Source organism: Mus musculus, chromosome 7, assembly GCF_000001635.26.
Source record: "Mus musculus strain C57BL/6J chromosome 7, GRCm38.p6 C57BL/6J".
Taxonomy (NCBI): Eukaryota; Metazoa; Chordata; class Mammalia; order Rodentia; family Muridae; genus Mus; species Mus musculus.
This window is the reverse complement of record NC_000073.6, coordinates 92,856,283-92,876,664: the sequence shown is the minus strand read 5'-3', so window position 1 is coordinate 92,876,664 and position 20,382 is coordinate 92,856,283. Positions and strand designations below refer to the sequence as shown.

Here is a 20,382-nt window from a genome sequence, read left to right as displayed (position 1 = left end):
ACAAATAAGCCGCTGTAGAAATTAAAGGGGCCGTTCCAGAAAGACTTCTGCTACCTCAGCTAAATTAAAATGTTTGCTTGCTTTCTTCCTTTCTTTTCTTTTCGTTTTTCTTTTTTTTTTGAAACCCAAACTTAAATTTCTAGGTCTTTTTTTTTTTTTTTTTACTTCAAAACTAAATTGTTCTACAACCCCATGTCTTCCCTCTTTCCCAAATTCCTACCTAGTCAAACGTCCCATCAATAAGCATGCCTCCATCGGTAACCTTCTATTCAGGGCAGCTACTCTGCTAGGGCTTATGGTTCTTAGCTGCTTCAGTTAGTCATCACTGCAACCTTCTGCAGTAAGCCAAGAAACTTGGCTCAGAAACTAACTGTAACTTGTCCAAGATCACAGAGTGAGGCCAGAATCCTGATGTGACTTCTAAAGCCAAGATCAGACGACTGTACTCTTTCTAATCCCAGTGCCTTGTGCATTCAGGCCTCAGAGACTCCTAGAACTATAGAATTATATAGCCTTGTCATTTCAGAGGACACAGGTACTTTTCATTCAGACCTATAGGGTAATGACCTATGGTCTCATGCTGCCACCAAATACAAAGGCATTGGAGAAGCCTGTCTTAAAACTGTGAACTCAAGTTCAAGACCAGAGAGACCTGATCCTTGCACTCACTTCAGATGGGGATACAGACCTTTTAGCCTCTAAAGGTAACATTTCAGCTGAGAGAAGCAGTTTAGTGAAGCGATACATTCTTATGTAATGGGTACATCTGAATTTGTGTTGAGAGACCTAAAGGTGAAGGTTAGCCTCCATACCTAAGAATTTGAGGTGAGAGGTATGGGGTCAAAGGTTAGTCTCCATAATCTGGTTTTGGCCAAGGTAAACAAAGAGTTTAGATTGAGGCATTTCCTAAAATGAAGAGTTAAAAATATGTATCCTGGACCTCCAGAACTGGAGGGATAAATTTCTCATGGTCTCTGTTGGGAAACACTCGAATAATTAAGGCTTAAGACCACCCTCCAGAAAATGTGAACTAAAACCAAGTCAAGTCCTAAGTATCAGAGTCTGAATTTTGGAGTGGGCGGCGGTGCTCCAACAGCCAAGCAAGGTATGGGCGGGCGGTTGGGACGTGGGACCTAGAACCCTTACTCCCCAGCCTCTGCTTACCTTCTGTTCGAAGTAAAGAACTGAGTATTTACGGGCTACAGCAGGGTCGGGTGTGGGACTGGCTGACAAATGCGGGCTGCCGAGGGTCTTTAGCCTAGGCGGGATGGTTGTGGCGGCCCCGAGTAATAGGAAAGACAGGAGCAGGAGAGCCCGGCAGCCCATGGCTGGGGATGGCAGCCACAGTGTGGGCGACTAAAGAAAGAGAGCCACCAGCAGAAGCGCAAAGACTAAGCCGGGCCCAGCTCGTAGCTCCGCCCGCTGCAGACCAGCTCCTCCCCCGGGAAACCTAAAACCAGGCAGCTCCTGGCCCCAAAGGCGTTGCCTCCACACTTGCCACTCGCCATCCTCCTTCTCCCCGCCCACCTCCACTGAGGTCACACTCTACGTCGGCCTTTACTACGCAGGGTTTTGCCCCATCCTTATCTATGGCTCCCCAAGCCCTATCGCTACCCTAGGTTATGCCATATCCCCGCCTTTATTGCCACCATCACACTGTCCCCGCAACCTCAGTCCCACGTAACACCCCAGCTCTCCGCAAATCCCTTATAATGGCACGGGGCGGGAGGAGGAGGGAGGGAGAGTGAGTCTATTGTCACCAGGCATGACGGCACACACGTGACCCACACTCAACCAGAACAGCAACCTTCCAGACGGAGTTGGACTCTCCCCTCTACTTAGGTGAGGAAACAAGTACAGGGACTCGATGCTGGGCCCCTCAAGTAGCAGGAAATGGAGCGAGGTTCACAGATCGCTCTGCCCCCTTCCTTGTAGGCCGTTCGGGCTCTTCGCCTCTGTTGTTCCCGCCTAAGCAGCCCCACCGGTGTTCAGTTCTCGGGTCACCCCCATCGTCCGCATTGCCCGCACGACCCGTCCCTCCTGTGGCCGCTGGGTGTTGCGCGCAGACTAAGCCTTCTCTAAGCCTCGGTAATCCATCCATGCTCCGCGATGGCGACTCCCTCTACAACAGCGCCCCCTCCTGTCCAGCCCGCGGCGCCAACTTTCATCCGCTCCCACGCCCTCGGCGTCCGTCTGAAGCCACTCCTTCCCACGCCTCGAGCCTTCCCGGCTTCCCTCGCACTTCGCCGAGAGAACTACCGCTCCACCAGTCGATGAAGAACGACCCTCGAAACCCACAGCTACCCCTAGCTTTACAAGAAGGGTCGCTTGCCCGGGGGTGGGTGGTGGGGTGGGGACACGCCCTGCAGGGCGTTTTCTGATTGGCTCTCCTGAAAGTCCGTCAAGACGGTCCTTCCGGCGGAAGAGGACGCGGGAGATTCGATTGCTGGCGTTTGGAGAGCGGCGGACCGAGCGGCCGGAGGGCGGAGCGGTTGCCCGGGCTTGTCTGTGTCCTTTGCCTCAGGTGAGACGCTGAAAAAAGGAGTTCTTGGGGGGCTCTAGGTGGAGAGACTCCTGACGAGGCGCTGTAACCTTGCACTCCGTATGGATTGATTTCAGGACTTCTGGCCGTAAACGCCGGCTACGAGGTTAAACGGGAAAGTCAATACTTTTCATGTTCCTTGGCGAAGGTTTATCAGCACTTTACTGTTGCTGCGGATCCCCAAAAACCCAGAAAGGAAAGGGCTCGACTTTCAACGGGGGCATAAAACTATGTCAGCAGGTTACTGTGCTAGGTGCTGGCAAAGATGGTTTGTTTTATTTTTTTCAGATGACTTTGACTGCCCAGAGAAAGTATTTTACTGAGTAATGTACGCAGTCCAGAAATTGAAAGGTTTCTATTTTCCCTGCTCTCACGAACCCACACCTGAGATCCAAATCCAACTCCCCACTGAACACTGCCACTACCATAATCTAACCTGTGACAGCTGCATGCAGTGACAGTAGTAGCCTCCAAGACCAGGCAGATGGGTGAAAAATTCTTTACCTAGATACTCACCACTTGTTTTAGAAGCTTCTGTTTGTCCCGATATTTTTAAGTTCAAAATCTGTAACTTAGGTTAAAAGCTCTTTGGCCTTGCTTGCCTCTCTAACTTCAGTTCTAGACCCTGTCATACCCCCCACACACACACACACACACACACACATATACCCTCTCAGTGTGGGAGGTGAAACCCAGGATATCACACACACACTCTGTTCATGACATACTGAATTATCCCGAACCCCAGATTACCTTGTGTGTTCCTCAAAAGCACCACCCTCTCAACCTCCCAAACTTCTTTTTATCCCACCACACCTAAGGCATGTTCTGACTCGTTAGTAATTGCTTAGTTTGTAAAGCCGTTCTGGTTTGTTTTGCTTTATGTTTTATGTGTGTGAGTTAAGATAACAGGATTTTTTTTTGTTGTTTTTTTGTTTTGTTTGTTTTGGTTTTTTGTTGTTGTTGTTGTTGTTGTTGTTTTTTGAGACAGGGTTTTTCTGTATAGCCCTGGCTCTCTTGGAACTCACTTTGTAGACCAGGCTGGCCTCGAACTCAGAAATCTGCCTGCCTCTGCCTCCTGAGTTCTGGGATTAAAGGTGAGTGCCACCACACCCGGCTCCAAGATAACAGGATTCTATACCCAAAACTGACCTTGAACTCCCTCTATCATCCTCTATTTCCCAATTGCTAGATTTATAGGTATGTCAAGGCTGGCTTCTTGACCTTGCAAAAAATGGGATCACTGAGCACTCTGTCATTTTTTTATTCGCTCCTCAGATAAAATTTTAAGTGCCTCCATTATGCCAAGAAGGGCCAGGTTTTGGATGACTTCAACTAACAATAGAGACTGCTGTCCTAGGGTAAGTACCCCACCCCCACCCCCTTTTTTTTGGATAGGATTAAACCGAATAGCAAAGTTGAGTATGGAGACCTGTATGAATAAGCTTAGCACTCGGGAGGCCAAGTCATGAGAATCTCTAGTTTGAAGCCAGCCTGAGATTCAAAGAGACCTAAGGGCAACAGAGGAAAATCTTACCTTTAAAAAGATGGGTCTAGAAATCGCCATGGATCAGGAAAGTGCCCTGTAAAGAGTTGATACTAAATTGGTGACTGTGACTTGGCTAGGAAAGGGAGGGAGGGGAGGGAGGAGTCCCAGTTATCTAGCCACCATGGGGTTGCTTTGGTGTGGTTTTTGAGACAGGGTCTCTTTATGTATCCTTGGCTGGCCTCAAACTCACAGAGATCATCCTGCCTCTGCCTCCTGAGTGTGGAATTAAAGGCTTAGACCACTATTTCCAGCTTTGTTTTTTTTTATTTTTGAGAAAGAACTGGAAGTTGGGTGCATAGGAAGATGGGGAGGGGGAAATATAAAATATATTGTATGAAATTCTAGAAGAATAAATATTAAAAAGGAGTAAGCTGGGCAGGAAGCAGAGGCAGGTGGATCTCTGAGTTCAAGACCATCCCATACAGTGAGTTCTAAGATAGTCAGAACTTTATATAGAAAGATGATATCTCAAAAAAGGGAGGGGATGGGGGGATAAAAATGTTGGATATGACATGGCGTGTGGAGGGAGAGTTTTAGGTATCTGGCCATATGGCTAGTTAGAAATAGTATGACTTACTAAAATTGAGAGGATTTTGTGACAAGAAGGACTTAACAGGATTCAATTTTTGTTACTTATTAAACTTTGAATTTGTGAGACTTCTAAATACAGTTGACTCTCCTGTAAGAAGTGACATTATGGAAGTCTTTGCATTGTTTCATAGATACACATTGATGACTAGAACACGTTATCAGCCTGAACCACAACTAACTTCCTGGCTTGTCTGTTATTGTTTTACCTCAAATGCTCCCTTCTCCATGTCTGTCAGAAATACCCCAGAAATGATACCAAACATGGAAAAGCTGTTGTGTGTGCCAACGCTTTCCTAGTTAACGTTTCAACAGGAGTGTTCTACAATATTTCCCCTCTGCTGTCAATGTTGTTTCTGCCTTTCGTGCATATCCCCCAGCAGCCTGAGAGCTCTTTCTTAGGGACCTCCATCAGGTAGCCCTGATCCTTGACTATGCCTCAAGAAAAGACTGAGCAAAGTTGATTACTAAGTATTTAGATAGAGTCATCTAGGAAAAGGAAAGAACTACAATTCCAAGACATGGTGTGGGCTTCGTGAGATGTTGAGATCTGTTTACAGCGTCTTGCTCTGCATGACCCTGTGGCTGATTTACATTAGCCCAAGGAAGTAATTTATGAGGCTTTTGTAATTCCAACTGTAAGGTGGTCTTATGAGGTGCACTGCTTAGATTTGGGGGTGTAAAAAAGGTGCAATCGTGATAAAACTCTAAAATCCTAGCTCGAAGTAAGTCTGTAGAACATATATTTACATAGTCAACTTAGGTTTATCAGTTGCTTTGGAGTTTCTGAACTCAGTAAAAAAGGCAAACTAGATCCCAAGGTGAGGGGCTTCTTCACCTTCTCATGTCCCCACAGTTTTTCCTTTCTTTCCTGCCTCAATGCCCTCAATGACAGAGAGAAGATGATGCTCTACTTATTCATTGATTGACCCTATAGCCCATCACTAAGTACCTTTCTGTTTACAGTTACGTCAGCTCTTATACTAGAACATAAATCTAGTGACTAGGACAGAACTGTGTCTTCCTGTCATTGACTCATATACAGCGACAGTTGCCATTTAGCAGCTCTGTAATATATTACAGTATGTAGATATATTGAGCTTATCAAGTTGGAACACGTTTTGTTGGCCAATAATACTATACCATCATCCTTCCCAACAAAACAAAAAGAATCAAAAATTACAAGGCAGGCCAAATGTGAAGTTGTTCTCAGGTCTATAATGTTTTCCCAATTTTAGTACTTACTCAGATCTGGTACTTTTAGCTGTCAAACACACAATCACTCCATTCCATGTGTGTATGTATCTGAGTGTGTGTATATGTGTGTGTGTATATATATATGTGTGAGTGTGTGTGTGTATATATGTGTGTGTGTGTGTGTGTGTGTGTATGTATGTATATATATTACATTTATCATGAAGGAAGCATGATTAGACAGAGAAGAACAAACTCCTGACTGATTACTATATTATTGTCCTTCATTCAATGAACGAAGTGTCTTTTTACCATGTAGGTTAGCCAGGTAAAACACCAATTAAAAATAATAAACTGACCTCTTTCATTTCGGTTCTTAAGTAACTTACCTGTAAGTTACAGTGTTTTGTTTTGTTTTTTAACATACAGACTTGAACCACTAGAGGGCAATAAACCCTTAAATAAAAGACAACAACCAATCTTAAAATGTAGCAATTCGTTATTGCTATTATTAATTTAAAAATTAATTCCAAAATACCATGCTTATATTAAGTTTTTCTTGTATTGGTGATATATATATATATAATCAGATCTGTAATTCCACCTACTTGGAAGCTGAGTTAGGAGGGTCACAAATTCCAGCCCAGCCTTGGGAAACTTAGAAGACATCTCAAAAGGTTGAAACTGTAGCTCAGTGGTAAAATGCTTGCCTAGTAAGGATGAGGTCCAGGGTTCAGTCCCTAGTACTTGAAGGGAAAACATATGTACAACACAGCGTCTCAGTTAAATTATAAATCAACCCATCTTAAGTATCTATGTAATAAAATTTATAAATAATCTTTTGATGAGGAGAGGAAAAGGTTTATTTGGCTTGTTCATTACAGAGGGAGGCTAAGGCAGGAACCTAGAAGCAGGAACTAAAATAGAGACTATGGAGGAACACTGCTTACTATTTGGCTTCAGACTCATACTTCTCTTTTCCTTATTTTGGGGTGTGTGTGTGTGTGTGTGTGTGTGTGTGTGTGTGTGGTGGTGGTGGTGGTGGTGGTGGTGGTGGTGGTATTGTGTTCTTTCCTCTGGTTTGAAGACAAGGTTTTTCTTTGTAGCCCTAGTATTCATAGAACTTGCTCTGTAGACCAGGCTGGTCATGAACTCACTGAGATCCACCTGCCTCTACCTCCCAAGAGCCTGGATTAAAGCTGTGTGCCCGCATTCCCTGGTGCTCAGCTACTTTTCTTAAACAGCAGAGGCCTACCTGCCAAGAGGTGGTACAACCCACAGTGCATCAAGAGTAATTTTGGATGTCCACATAGAATATAGAATTCTGTATTGAACCCCCTAAATATTGGCCCACAATATAATGACAATGTTCAACCTAACCTAGTGGGCGTGGGAGACAGCTCAGTGGGTATCACTGCTTGTTGTATAGGCCTGAGGACCTGCAGAGCTACAGCAGCTAAGTAAAATCTGGGCATGGCTGTATGCGTGTGTGCAACCCTAGTGCTGGGATCGACAGTTCTGAGCTATACATTAGAAATATGGAATCGGTGGAAAGGAGCAAACAAATGTGAAGCATTTAGTAAGGCAGAAGCAAGAAGCAATCCCTTCCTGTGCTCCCGTAAATTACTAGGACATAAATACCAAGGAAAGGCAATCAAATGAGAAAAGGGGTCTGGAGAAATGGCTCAGTGGTTTAGAGCGCTGACTGCTTTTCCTGAGGATGCATGTTCAGTTCCTAGCACCCACATGGCTGAACTATCAGAGGCTTCCTCCATGAAGTCTCATCAACATGGTTGCCAAGACAAGACTTGAATCTGAGCTGTTAGCACGAATGATGGGTTTTTGGTGGACCCCTTTTCCTTATAAATTATATTTTAAACTACTTCATTTTCCTAGGTGGCAAGCAAGTCTAAGAATATATGGATGTGTTTGGCAAAACTTTGTAACTTAATCATGTATACCTAAGGTCTCAAAACAATAATAAAGGATTAGGGTTTTCTTTCTTTCTTTTTTTTTTTCCAAGACAGGCTTTCTCTGCATAAACCAAGCTGGCCTCGAACTCAGAAATTCGCCTGCCTCTGCCTCCCAAGTGTTGGGATTAAAGGCGTGAGCCTTGGATTAGCGTTTTCTATACTCCCTTTCTGAATATAGATAGGTGGTCTATATGTTTAACTTATATCTATTAACAAGTTTTCATTTTTAAGCCTTGATGGGAACTTTTTTTAATTGAAAACTTTTTTTCTTACAGTGTAGTCTGATCATGGTTTCCCCTCCTCCATCTCCCAGATTTTTCCGTGTTCTCCACCCATCCAACATACCTTTTTCTCTCTTTAGAAAACAAACAAGCCCAGAGGCCTAGGCTAAAACCAAATACTACTGTTCTAAATAATGATAATAACAACAGCTAGTAAATGACTCCTGTTGCCATTCTGCTACTGTCTGATCAGTACCTTGTTCAACTATCCCCAGAGAAGCTTCCTCCTGTATCTGATGGGAAGAGAACCCCACAGCCAGATAGGTATGCAGGGAATGAGAAACCTAGGAACACTCAGCCATACTCAGCCAGATGTTGCCATCAAATCCCTCCCCGCAGGGCTCAAGGAACCTGGTGGAAGAGGAAGCAGAAAGAATGTGAGAGGCAGAGGGGATGGAGGACTAATCAACAAGGTCAAGTCACAAGGTACATGTGAACTCAGAGGCTAAGAAAGCATATACAGGGGTACAGAGGCCCTTTGTTTATATGTTATGACTTCTAGTGTAGGGTTTACAAACCAATATGAGACAAAAATACTGACTTCATGTTGTGTTAACTATCTATTGCTGGGTATGGGATCTACCCTTAAGTGTAGCTTATATACCTAGCCAGACATCACTAGAAAAAGCGATGGGAAAAATCTTATTTTCGTGGAAATACTATGTCTTGACACAGGAATTTTTTTTTTCACTTCAGTTGTTACCTCCTTCCTGGTCCACCCTCCCACAGTTCCTCATCCCATTCCCACCTACTCCCCCACCACCCACCCCAGCCCCCAATCCAAGAGGATGTCCCCACCCCTTCACACTCCCCGGGGCCTCAACTGTCTCTACTAAGACATGACCAGGCAGGCTTCTGCTGTATGTGTTGACACGGGATTTGTAGAAATCTTTTACAGCTAACACATTTCTGTTAATGATCCTTGAAAAGCTATGCCTAACTGAATTTTACTCTGTCCGAATTTACTGATTCCAGTCTCAGAAACAGATCAGACATTTTTCCAAATTGATATAACTCTCTGAAAAAACATAAACTTCTTTTTGAAAGCATTTATTTTATGCTGTGTATAAGTTAATCGTTGAGGGGAAAATGGTAAGTCAATGTACAATTTAAAGAATTAAAAATGAAATTATAAAGAGTATTGCTTTTATATCTTTGACATGCTTATATAAACAAGGATTGTAAAACAAACAAAAACAACAGAAAACACCCTGACCTCTTAGACTAGGTAGCGTTCTTATTTGCTAAATGTCTTCTTTCTCTCTTCAAACTGTAAAACTCTACTCAGTGAAATCTACTAAAGCAGTTTTCAGTTACTGTCCCAAATACTTTAAGCTCCTCAGGATCCCATGAGTTCAAGGCCAACCTGGACAAAAAATTTGGAGAACTCCCAAAATCACAGCGGGGAGGAAGAAAGAAATTGGTTCATGGAAAATCCTTCCCATTAAAATTGTAACCACAACTTCTGTATCTTTTGTAAAAGGATGGGAACAAGCTAAGTGATTTCTCTACTAAATTACTAGAACAGACTGGTTGCTCAGAAATAAACATTCGGTTTTTCAGTACTTGATTACCATGTGTGTGTCCTGATTTAATCCCCAGTACAGAAAAGAAAAGCCAGTATTCTGACACTGCCTTCACTGATAACAAAACAAAAGATAATATTGACTGATTGCTTTTCATAAGAATTATATTCAGAAATATGAACTTCCAGCTGTAGGTTAGGAGAAGTTGATGATCTTTTAAACACTAAAAATGTCCACTAGGAGGCGTGGGAGAATGCTAGTCATGTGTGATTTAACATTTGCATTGAACCTCATGCTTGTTTTCTCTTGTAGGACAAAGTATAGACACATGAATAAAAGACGGAAATTCCTTTTTGCCTCAGTACTTGCTGTCCAGAATTGGAATTTTATATATCCATCATGTCAAAGGTGCTTCTCTAAGATAATCCTTGAGTCCAAAAGGTAAAAGTACAAATTGTTTAAGTAGACACTTTCTGTGACTCAGAGCAAATGCACACTAAATTCTCCAGACCAGAATATCAGATTCTCTTGGAAAATTTCAAGGTTGGGTCTTCTGTTAGTCTTAGAATAGAATTGAGGAGTAATTTAATTTCTAGAGGAAAGTTTTAAGAGTATTTGTGTGTGTGTGTGTGTGTGTGTGTGTGTGTGTGTGTGTATAAACTTAGTCACTGTCACCGTGCTTATTAGTACATATACAAAATGCTTGGAACCAGACATGTTTCAAACTCCAGAACTTTGAGATTTAAGAATATTTGCATAGACTTTGTTGGTTATTGAATATCCCAGATCTAAACGTGAAATAAAAATGCTGCAGAATGAATGTATGTTTGTTCATTAGTGAATGGTTGTCTGCATTTCAGGCTGTTCTGGAATTTGCAGCTCTGGTATGGTAACCCTGGTTTCAAAGCCTACAGCGTTTTAAGTCATGTCAGTGCTCCTGAAACTTTTGCAAGTACTCTGAAATTCAGAATTTTACATCAGATATGTTCAAATTCTAGTAATCTGTTGTACCGTGATAAAATCATTGTAGCCAAATACAATTGAGAGCCAAATACACACACACACAAAACATATATATACCACCTATCTTTGTAGAGTAAAAGTGAAAAGTTAGGTTTGGAGTTCTTTGTTAACTTTGTGTCTGGACATAAGATTAAGATGGTAGTAATGCCTAATAATATTTAAATAAAAGTAGTGAGCTATTAATTTTCACTAGTCATTTATTTGTCCAGATAGAATTGAATGGGGCATAGGGAGTAGTCAGGAGCCTTTCTTAAAAACACTATGGAAGTCTTGAGTTCATGCTGTATAAGAGTAAAGTTAAGTTGCTAACATCTACTAATGGTATGACACTGGGCAAGAGCTATAGATTCTGTGAGTATAATTACATATTTGTAAGGTTGAATAATAATATCTACAGTATGGAATAACTATATAGAAAAAACATACAGAAATCTAGTACAATACATGACATATATGAGGACTTCTAAAATGGCACCCATTTTTGCTGAAAATCTTTTAAAAGTATACTTTTCCTCTTTTAGTAAGTCATGATGGGTAACATTATTCAGTGGAGCCAGAATGCTTGAGTTTGATATGACCCCTGACCCCTTTTGTTTGGATGGTGAGAGATTAAGTAAGATAAGGTCTTACTCAGTGACCTAGGTTGGCCTGACACCGTATATCCCAAGGTAACCTCAGACTTGTAGCAGTCCTTCTATCTAAGCATCTCAAGTAGGGAGAATATAAACATTGGCCATCATAGCCACAACCATCTCAGGTATAGCTATGTAAGCATGCCCAAATCACTTACATAATTTGAACCTAAAACTGGACCAAAAATATCTACCTCTTGGAATTTTTATTTGGATCAGGGAGGTTAATATACATAACATACACAGAACATTTGTGTAATATCAGTAACATAGATGTAATATGCAGATGTAAAATATTCTTTAAACCTTGCTATATTCCAAGTGAGCTAGAGTATCATTTTTCTGTTTATTTTCTGTCTGGATAACCTGCCCATTGATAAAAGTAGAATGTTGAAGTCTTTCACTATTAAGGTGTGAGATTCCATGTGTGATTTAACCTTTAGTAATGTTTCTTTTACAAATGTGGATGCCCTTGCCCTTGGGTTATAGATGTTCAAAATTCAGACATCATCTTGGTGGATGAGTATGAAGTTTTTCCTTTGAGTATGAAGTGTCTTTTTCTATCTCTTTTGATTAATTTTGGTTGAAAGACTATTTTATTACATATTAGAATGGTCACTCCAGTTTGCTTGATAGGTCCATTTGCTTGGAAAACCTTTTCCCAGCCTTTTACTCTGAGGTAATGTCTATCTGAGGTGTGTTTCTTGTATGCAGCAGAATGATGGTGTGTGGTTTTGCTGGTATAGAGTTATTTATTTCCTCTGTTTTCTTAGGTGTCATTAGGCTAGAGATTTCCTTCTAGTATCTTCGTATGGCTGGATTTGTGGATAGATATTGTTTAAAAGATTTTTTGGGTATAGTAATCTAGGCTGACATCTGTGGTCTCTTAGAGGCTTGAAGACATCTGCCCAAGCCCTCTGGCTTTTAGAGTCTCTGTTGGGAAATCAGGTGTAATTCTGATGGGTCTGCCTTTATGTATTACTTGGCTTTTTCCCCTTGCAGCTTTTAATATCTTTCTTTGTTTGTACAGTTAGTGTTTGAATTGCTATGTGGCAGGAGAAGTGTTTTCTCTGGTCCAATCTATTTGATGTTCTGTAAGCTTCTTGTCTGATTCTAGGCATTTTTCTTTAGGTTGGGAATATTATATGATTATGTTACAAATATTTTCTGAGCCTTGGAACTCGAGTCTTCTTCTGGTCCTGTTCTCTTTACATGTGATCTTTCCTAGTATCTCAGATTTCTTGGATGTTTTGTGTCATGAAATTTTTAGATTTAACATTTTCTTTGGCTGATGTATTAATTTCCTCAATTGAATATTCTATGCCTGAGATTCTCTTCGATCTCTTGTGTTCGATTGGTGAGGGTTGTGTCTGTAGTTCTCTTCCCTAGGTTTTCCATCTCTAGGATTCCCTCAGTTTGTGTTTTCTTTATTGCTACCATTACCATTTTCAGGTCTTGGACAGTTTCATTCATTGCTTAACCTGTGTGATTGTATTTTCTTGTATTTCTTTAAGGGATTTATTCATTTCCTCTTTAAAGGCCTCTATCATCTTTATAAGATTGGATTTAAGTCATTTTCTTGTGTTTTGGCTCTGTATGGATATCCAGGGTTTGTAGTAAGAAAGCTGGGCTCTGGTGGTGCCACATTGCCCTGGCTTGTGTTTTTCGAATGGTCATTAGCCATCTGGTTGTCCCTGGTGTTGACTAGATGTTCCTCTTGCCAGCAATACTCCTGGGAGGCAGGCAAAGCTGATGGCAGGAGGATAGAGCTCAGGGGACAGCATCCACAGCCATAGGATTGGCAAGGAAGATGTTTCTGCGGCCTGGCAGTCCTCAAGAAGGCAGGCAGAGCTGTGGGCCAGACAATAGAGCTGGGGGTACACCTCATAACTCCAATTACCATGTGTTTAAAGGGCCAGTGTTCTAGAACATAAAAAATAAAGGTAACAATTATAAGATGTTGCAAACTAAAGTAGGAAAATACCACCTAGGCCTATAGCTCAGTGGTGAAGAAGCCTAGCATACAAATAAGTAGAAGTTATAATAATTACAGCAATAAGAGGGAGACAAACACATTAGTGTTCACTTAATTTTTTGTCTATTTTTGACTTACCTCTGTATTGGATTTTACATGCAAGGTCCTCAAGATTTTAGACATTAGTAACGATTCCAAGACCAAGCAGTATAAAAATTAGATTTACACCTGATGTGTATTTTAAACTACCCTTTGGCTATAATTGGATGTTATCTTGAAAACAAGTTTTATTATATGCTTTTGAAGTCTAGTTTTTTATCATCCAATATTCTTAACATATCCTGATTAATTAGAGTAACTTTTGGGAGTTGGAGAGGTCATAACTCTGGCCCCAGGACATCTGATACCTCTGCTTTCAAGGGGCACCTGTATTCACATGCCCAATACAGGTACAGGCACATGCACATAGTGCAAAATAAATCTTTTCAAAACTTAATTCTTTTCACGACTTTAAGAAAAATATAAATCAATTCTTGGTGTTCAACTATTTCAAGGTTATTCTTCTGTTATACTGTTTCCCATCGCTTCTTAGCAGTTTGGTATGTTTCTTCCAGTTGGGTATTACGTAAGTCTGTAAATAAGTTCATTAACCTAGGTCTAGTAGTGCGTGACTGTACCCCATCCTCCTGGGGGGAGCGGGTGAAGGACCTCAAGAGTTCCAAGCTGACCCTGGCTCCGTAATAGTGGGTTTCGTGCATGGCAAACAACGCCCTATCTCAGGAGGGAGAAAGAAGAGTGTTAGTTATAAAGAATTGACGAATTGAACTTAACTAGGAATATTTTTACAAACTGTTGTAAATTTGGACAACTCTATGCTTTCTCTCCCACTGTCTAGGTTTACTTGTCCCAAATGTGGCTCTTCTGGTGACACTGGAAGTACCAATTACAGATACAAACTGTCCTTGAAAGTGGCAGAATCCAGCAAACTATTTTTCATTACTGTATTTGGGAGCTGCTTAGATACATTTTTTGGACTTACGGCCACTGGTTTACACAGGTAAGAATCTTTAAAAGTGTTTTTTTAACCTGACTGCTTGTCCATCATGCTAATAGTAAAATACAAGTATTGAGGGTATTTGTCATTTACTAAAAAGAAACCCTTTATCTCAGGCCATCAGTTTCCTTAAAAGATATCTACTGGGAAAGAAAGTTTAATCAAAAATATATAATCACGTTTTAAGTTGGAAGTAACTATTCTGCAATTCAAACATGAAACACTCTCATCCAGGTGGGACACTGCAGATTCATCCCTTAGTGTGACCTCATCACAGCCTTGACACTTGAAGAATCCAGACAACTGAAATAGTTTCTCACTGTCAACCTTCTTCCCTCTTCACCTGCTCATTTTCCAGAAGAACTGTTCGCTCATATCATTGGACATTAGGACATTAGGGCAAACTGCAGGAAAGGGACAGCGGAAGGACCACAAAGACCACTCCCACCACAGTTGCTTTTACTTTCCCTTAGTATAATTGTGGGCTCTGAAGATTAAATAAGTAAGCATCTACTTTGGGGGGTCGTGGGGGACTAAAGGCAAACTTCCCATGTGCTCGTCCACACTAAGCTTCCTCCCCAGACTTTGCAGGCATCTGTTCACATTTGATGCACTGGGTTTAGGAGGCTTAAATATTTTTCTCCCTTTGTGCTGCAGGAACCTGGTAGGAACAAATTGCAATGGTCATACTTTTATTTTTTTTCTCTGCATGTAACTAACAAGGTTCATGACATATTTGAAAATAGCGGTGTCTTCTGATTTTACTGCAAGGTAAAATTTCAAAGCTTACCACTTTATTTTCTTTCAAAGGTACCTTGAAGATTCTATTAAAAACCTAGAAACCCTGGACAGTGGTAGAACTCAGAGCCTACTGACCACAGCAGTAGAAAAGTGTTTTGTTGGACAAAGCTTTGTATTTGGAGTAACGGTAATTGAAGCATCTTTCTTTTGAATGTCCTATGTACTGAAATGATTGTAATTTCCTACGTTGTTTTTAGATGTTACATAGAGAGTAAAGCCTATAGAAGCACTTAAAACTGTAAAAATAGTTTACATGTGATCTATTTAAACATTACAGGTTATAACTCCCTATTTCAAAAGCCAAAGAAGTTTAATTCAGTGCTTTCAGAGCTTTAAAAGGGGGAATTTATTATGAATTAGAAAAACTATTAGATATTTCATTTTAGATTATTACTTTATTTTACTCTAAATTCTATACAAATTATCTAATATCTGTGTCTTCTATAAAAGGATAGAAACAACCTTAAAGGTGAATATCTGAAGTTGTTTAAAAACATTAAAAATAGATTAAAGCCTGCTGTGGTGATGCACATTTTTACTCCCAGCACTCCGGAGGCAAAGCTGGTTGGATCTAAGTTCAAGGCCAGCCTAATCCACAGAGCAAATTCTAGGCCAGTCGGGGCTACATAATAAGGGCCTGTCAAAAAGAATAAATTCAGAAGAATGTTCTTAAATTAAATACATAACATTAGAAAGTTTTAAAATGTACTAACTCTGAAGGAGTAGTAACAAACTGATCTAAACTAAAAAGTTCAAGTGGAAATTAGATTATACTCTAAACGGGGTGTAAATATAGCACTACCAAATGAGCACTAAGGAAAACCCAAAGACAAAGATAAACCAAGAGCTAAGGAACTTTACTTTGTTGAAATATTACATAATTTAGTTCCCCTTTTCTGTGCTTTCTTTTACAAATATACTAGTACCATCATTTATAACAGAATGACTACTGTTTGCTAAGTTTTGTGTGATTGTATTATTGTTAATCAAATAATCTTTATTTCATAAATGAGACAAATAAGGTATGGAGGAGTTAGGAAACATATCTAGGACCCCAATGTTCCTAGTAACTTTGAAAGAAGGATTTGAAGTCTCTGCCTAAGTTCATAGTTTTGATATATGCTACTCTTTCTTAATCTTTAAATTCCCATTTCCTCCTTGAGCTAAGAGAAAGTTACTTTGTTTTCATTTAAATTCATTTGCTTCTTTTATAGAATTTTGGAGATGTATGTGGACATGATTCAGATTCCAGTAACTTTCAGCAGCCTTGCTGTAAGCTCAGAGGAGAAGTCAGGACACTTGTAGCTTCCCAGATTATTCTGCCTAGCCCACATGTTAAAGGATTTACAGTCATTGCCTATTTGCATCCGCTTTTACACAAGAAACCTCACTGTGGCTCCCAGGAACATAGCAGCCAGTCACTCACTTCAGATGACTCAGACAGTGATCTTAACAACATACAGGGCTCTGGGAATACATCCTGGTTTTCAGAGTCTAGTGTCGGAGAGGATTTTTTCAGATTCTGGGAGCCATCTCTTGAACTGACTTCTTCTGACTCACAAGTAACATCTAGTGATGACTTTCCAGCATCAAAACAAATCATGGCCAGTGGTACTCCTAACCAAAACAGACACTGCATCTCCGTTTCCGAGGTCACTAGTTCTAAGAACTGCCATGATTCCCTTCAGAGTTTATGGAGCCTTCATTCTTGTATGGACAAGAATAATACAACAGGAAAGTTGGGTGAAGAATTAGGCTTACCGAGTCCAGTTTGCAACAGTTGCCATGAAAGTAGATTGTCTGACTCTCATTTTTTCCCTTCACAAATGCAAGAACCCTTCGAGGAACATAATTTAGAATGCTATAGTAAAGCAGGAAAAGATGATTATTCCCAGTATGATATCGCATGTTACCAGCATTATGAAGTAAATACTACCCCCATCCTTCAACAGAGGTCTTCTGCATTTTCATTGTCATCACTGAAACCCGAAGAAACAGCGAATCCTTCCCAGAACTCTGACTCCTTGATTTGGGATGATCTACCACTCTCTGAAAGTCTGAACAAGTTTCTAGCAGTTGTTGAAAGTGAGGTTGCTGTAACTGAGATAGATGCTAAGAACAGAAAACAGGGTATGGATAAAAGCATTGATAAATGTCACAAAAACTACAGCAGATTATCACTGACTCCATGGAAAAATACTAGACCCTTAAATACATCATCTTTCAGCTTAAGATCATCACAAGCAATGATGAAAGAAGACTCTGGGAAAGAGGCCCTCTTTTCCAACTGTAAGTCTAATGCAAGTCCTCACATTCAGAAAGAATCGAAAGCAGACAAGACAGAAGCGGCTGTCTCCATAGCCGGTAGTAGAAGTGATATCTCTGAGGATTTTCTACCAGATACTTGCTCATCAGCACTGTTTACATCTTCAAAAGATAGGGAAGCCTTCATTACCCAAAAGAGGACTAGTGGGGTCTTGCAACAAAAGAATGAAATTTCATGCAGGCCCAGTACCTCAATAAGTGACTGTTCTGATCTCAGGAGCAGATATTTTACTGGATGTGGACAAAAATTACATTCAGGAACAAAAGGAAAATTGGCAATACAAAACTGTTCTAAAAAATACAGCGATGCTTCTGATCTTCACAAATTAGAAAATAAGCATAGATGGCCAAAAAAGGAAGATGACAATTTCACAATATGCAGAAAACTCACATATCCTTTAGAGACCCTTTGCAGTAGCCCAGAAAGTATAAATACATCGAAAGAGATGCCTTGCAGGCCTAGCAATAATAACTTAACACCAAGTTCTTCTGGTGATCATGAAGGTAGTTACAATGCTTCTGCTGATCTTTTTGATTATATTGCTAACGATAAGGACATTGGAACAGAAATTACCAAAATACCACAGGATAACTTGTTACCACTGGAAGTACCTTGCACAGAAAATTATCCTATAAATGAGAACCGTGGCCAGCCTTCACAAAAATTATCCTTGCAAAGCATATCACCCTCAAGGTATTCAAGACCAAGGTCTCAGTCAGACTCAGAATGTGATTTTGAAGAAAGCCAAGACTTTGTTCCATGTTCACAGTCAACTCCAGTTGCAGGCTTCCACCAAAGAATTCATGGCTTAAATGGTGCTTCCAAAATACTGCCTTCCATATATTCAAATCCTAATGCTAATTATAAAAACAGAAAAAATTCTCCTCTAACTGGCCAGTATGAAGCCACCTCAGCCTGCTCAAAGAATGTAAAAGCATTTCGGCAGAAACCCGAAAGTCCTTTTGTGTCTAGTTTGACACAAGCAAATGTTTTCAACCACTGCCCTGCTGCTGAGAGCCTTGAAAATGATGTGGATGAATGGGTCCCCCCTACCACCAAGAAAGTATTTATTTCAGATATTCTTGGATTCAGAGTCATGGGTTTAAGAAAATGCCTTGATCTCCATTATTCCCCTGACCCAAAAGAGTTACCAAGGAAGAAACTGATAAAAGTCACACATAAAACCAACATTTAATTAAGAAGTTAAAGACTATACCTATAGTTGCAAAACCAAAAGTGCTCAAAGCATGACTATAAATGATGAGGCTGAAAATAGGAAAAGCCCAGTTGGGGATGGCTTTTCAGAATAATACTTTTAGTGTCTGATACAAAAAGCACTTAGTAACTGAAGGTATTTTCATATAAAGTCACATGAACCCAGTTCCCAGAAATTTTAAGTGATGGCAGATCTGTTTGGAAATGTTTGCTTTCACTGATACAGAGAGCAGTCTTTATGTTTTGAAGACTTACAGGAAGTCGTTAATAGGAGTGGACTGTACTGAATGCTGTTGGATCTTTCAAGGTTTCCACCATGGCTTTCTTTTTTTCTCCAGAATACTGTGATTAAGATAACTGAGCACTTCTCTTTACATTGACTGTATAAATATGTTGATTTTGTATTTAAAAGTATTTGTTAAAATATAGACATCCAGAAGTAAAGTCTTTATAATCCAAAATATCTTTTTTGTTATAATTTTTTACTATTTGAAAATTTCACACCTTATACCCAGATCACACTCACTTTCCAGTCCTTTCAGGTCTGCCTGCTACCTTTGTGACCTAACACCTTCCCCCCCAGCCCCCGGCCTTTCCCCCCAAAAAAAGAAGGAAAAAAAAGATACAAGTCCAGTTTGTGTTGCCTATATAGTCACTGAAGCATGGTCTACACTCCCAGTCATCTTCCACTTAAGGCAAACGTGGTCTTTCCCCGCTCACACCCCTGTCAGAAGCCCTCAGTTGCGGAGAGCTCCTCTTCAGCGTCTTTATCACAGTTTTTAAGAGAACTCTTCCATGGTTTCCTGTCTAAGCTGCTACTGTTTTTTGGGTAGGTGGATGGGGTGGTTTTTCACCCAAGCCTCCTTATGTTCCTCCTCCTCAACTGAGTCTGCAGTCATTGCTGCCACTACAGAAGCAGCTTCCTGTCCTTTACAGTCCTCAGGAGCATGGAGCATGGGCTTCCACATAAACCAAAATACCTTTAAGTAAGAACATAGCCGCTCAGCCACGGGGGGTGGGGTGGGGGGTGGGGTGGGGGTGGTTTGAGGCTTTAATCCCAGCACTCAGGAGGCAGACACAGGTGGATCTCTGAGTTCAAGGGCAGCCTGGTTTTACAGAGCAAGATCCAGGACAGCCAGAGCTACACAGAGAAACCTGTCTTAGAAAAGGGGGTGGGGGGTGGGGGTCACAACTGCTAGGCTTAGGTTGTAACATAAGGCTAGCTAAAAGGTAATTAATCCTAAAGTGTTTGGGTCTGATGGATAAGACAGATACCAGCCTGTCAGTACTATACAGGAAGTGCAGTGGTACAAATGTATGTCTTTTACATGAAGATTAAAACCTAATTTTTACTACAGTACTAAGCATTTTCAGTGTTTTTCACAATTAATATTCTGATCTTAGAATTGTTAATGATGAGAATGCTGCTTTGCATAAATGTGTAGTATAAACTGACAGGTATTTTTAGGATCATTTCAGAGATGGTTGGAAATTCTATACAAATTCAAAGCTAAAACTCATCTAACAGTCTTTGGTGAAACTCAAGGCCCTGGAGAGACATGACCGTGGCTAATATCACTGGTGCTACAATTATGAGCATTAGAATTCAGATCTCATCACCCACATAACAAGCCAGGTTTCCTGCAGCTCCCGTAACCACACAGCCCTTTTCTAGCCTTTGCACACACACGCATGTACCACAA

General features: G+C 40.7%; 2 protein-coding genes across 5 annotated transcripts in view; one reads left to right on the top strand and one right to left on the bottom strand.

Annotated features, from left to right (window-relative positions):
* The window catches only part of Prcp (prolylcarboxypeptidase (angiotensinase C)), a 59,329-nt gene extending 57,917 nt beyond the window's left edge, over window positions 1-1,412 (bottom strand). Inside the window, exon 1 of the mRNA NM_028243.3 lies at window positions 1,165-1,412. Within this exon, the coding sequence (NP_082519.1) occupies window positions 1,165-1,326 (162 nt within the window). The 5' untranslated portion in view covers window positions 1,327-1,412. The remainder of the gene's footprint in view (window positions 1-1,164) is intronic.
* Window positions 1,413-1,747: 335 nt separating this feature from the next.
* Ddias (DNA damage-induced apoptosis suppressor) lies at window positions 1,748-19,140 on the top strand. Of its 4 annotated transcripts, XM_030243024.1 has the most exons (8): window positions 1,748-1,842; window positions 1,936-2,524; window positions 3,821-3,903; window positions 8,467-8,553; window positions 9,966-10,094; window positions 14,179-14,340; window positions 15,148-15,265; window positions 16,353-19,140. In XM_030243024.1, the coding sequence occupies exons 5-8, from the start codon at window positions 9,982-9,984 to the stop codon at window positions 18,657-18,659; spliced, it is 2,700 nt and encodes an 899-aa protein (XP_030098884.1). In that variant the 5' UTR covers window positions 1,748-1,842; window positions 1,936-2,524; window positions 3,821-3,903; window positions 8,467-8,553; window positions 9,966-9,981; the 3' UTR covers window positions 18,660-19,140. The 4 variants fall into 4 exon arrangements, with proteins under 4 accessions (XP_030098884.1, NP_001074464.1, NP_001355634.1 ...); NM_001080995.2 differs by lacking the exon at window positions 1,748-1,842 and having other exon boundaries at window positions 2,418-2,524; window positions 8,475-8,553; window positions 16,353-19,139; NM_001368705.1 differs by lacking the exon at window positions 1,748-1,842 and having other exon boundaries at window positions 2,418-2,524; window positions 16,353-19,139.
* Window positions 19,141-20,382: the final 1,242 nt, after the last annotated feature.

Excerpts from the sequence above, each read along its gene's own strand:
- Ddias (XM_030243024.1), top strand. The coding sequence starts at position 9,982 with ATGAATAAAAGACGGAAATTCCTTTTTGCCTCAGTACTTGCTGTCCAG. Across the intron at positions 10,095-14,178 it reads ATAATCCTTGAGTCCAAAAG|GTTTACTTGTCCCAAATGTG; the intron begins GTAAAAGTACAA and ends CCCACTGTCTAG. Across the intron at positions 15,266-16,352 it reads GCTTTGTATTTGGAGTAACG|AATTTTGGAGATGTATGTGG; the intron begins GTAATTGAAGCA and ends CTTCTTTTATAG.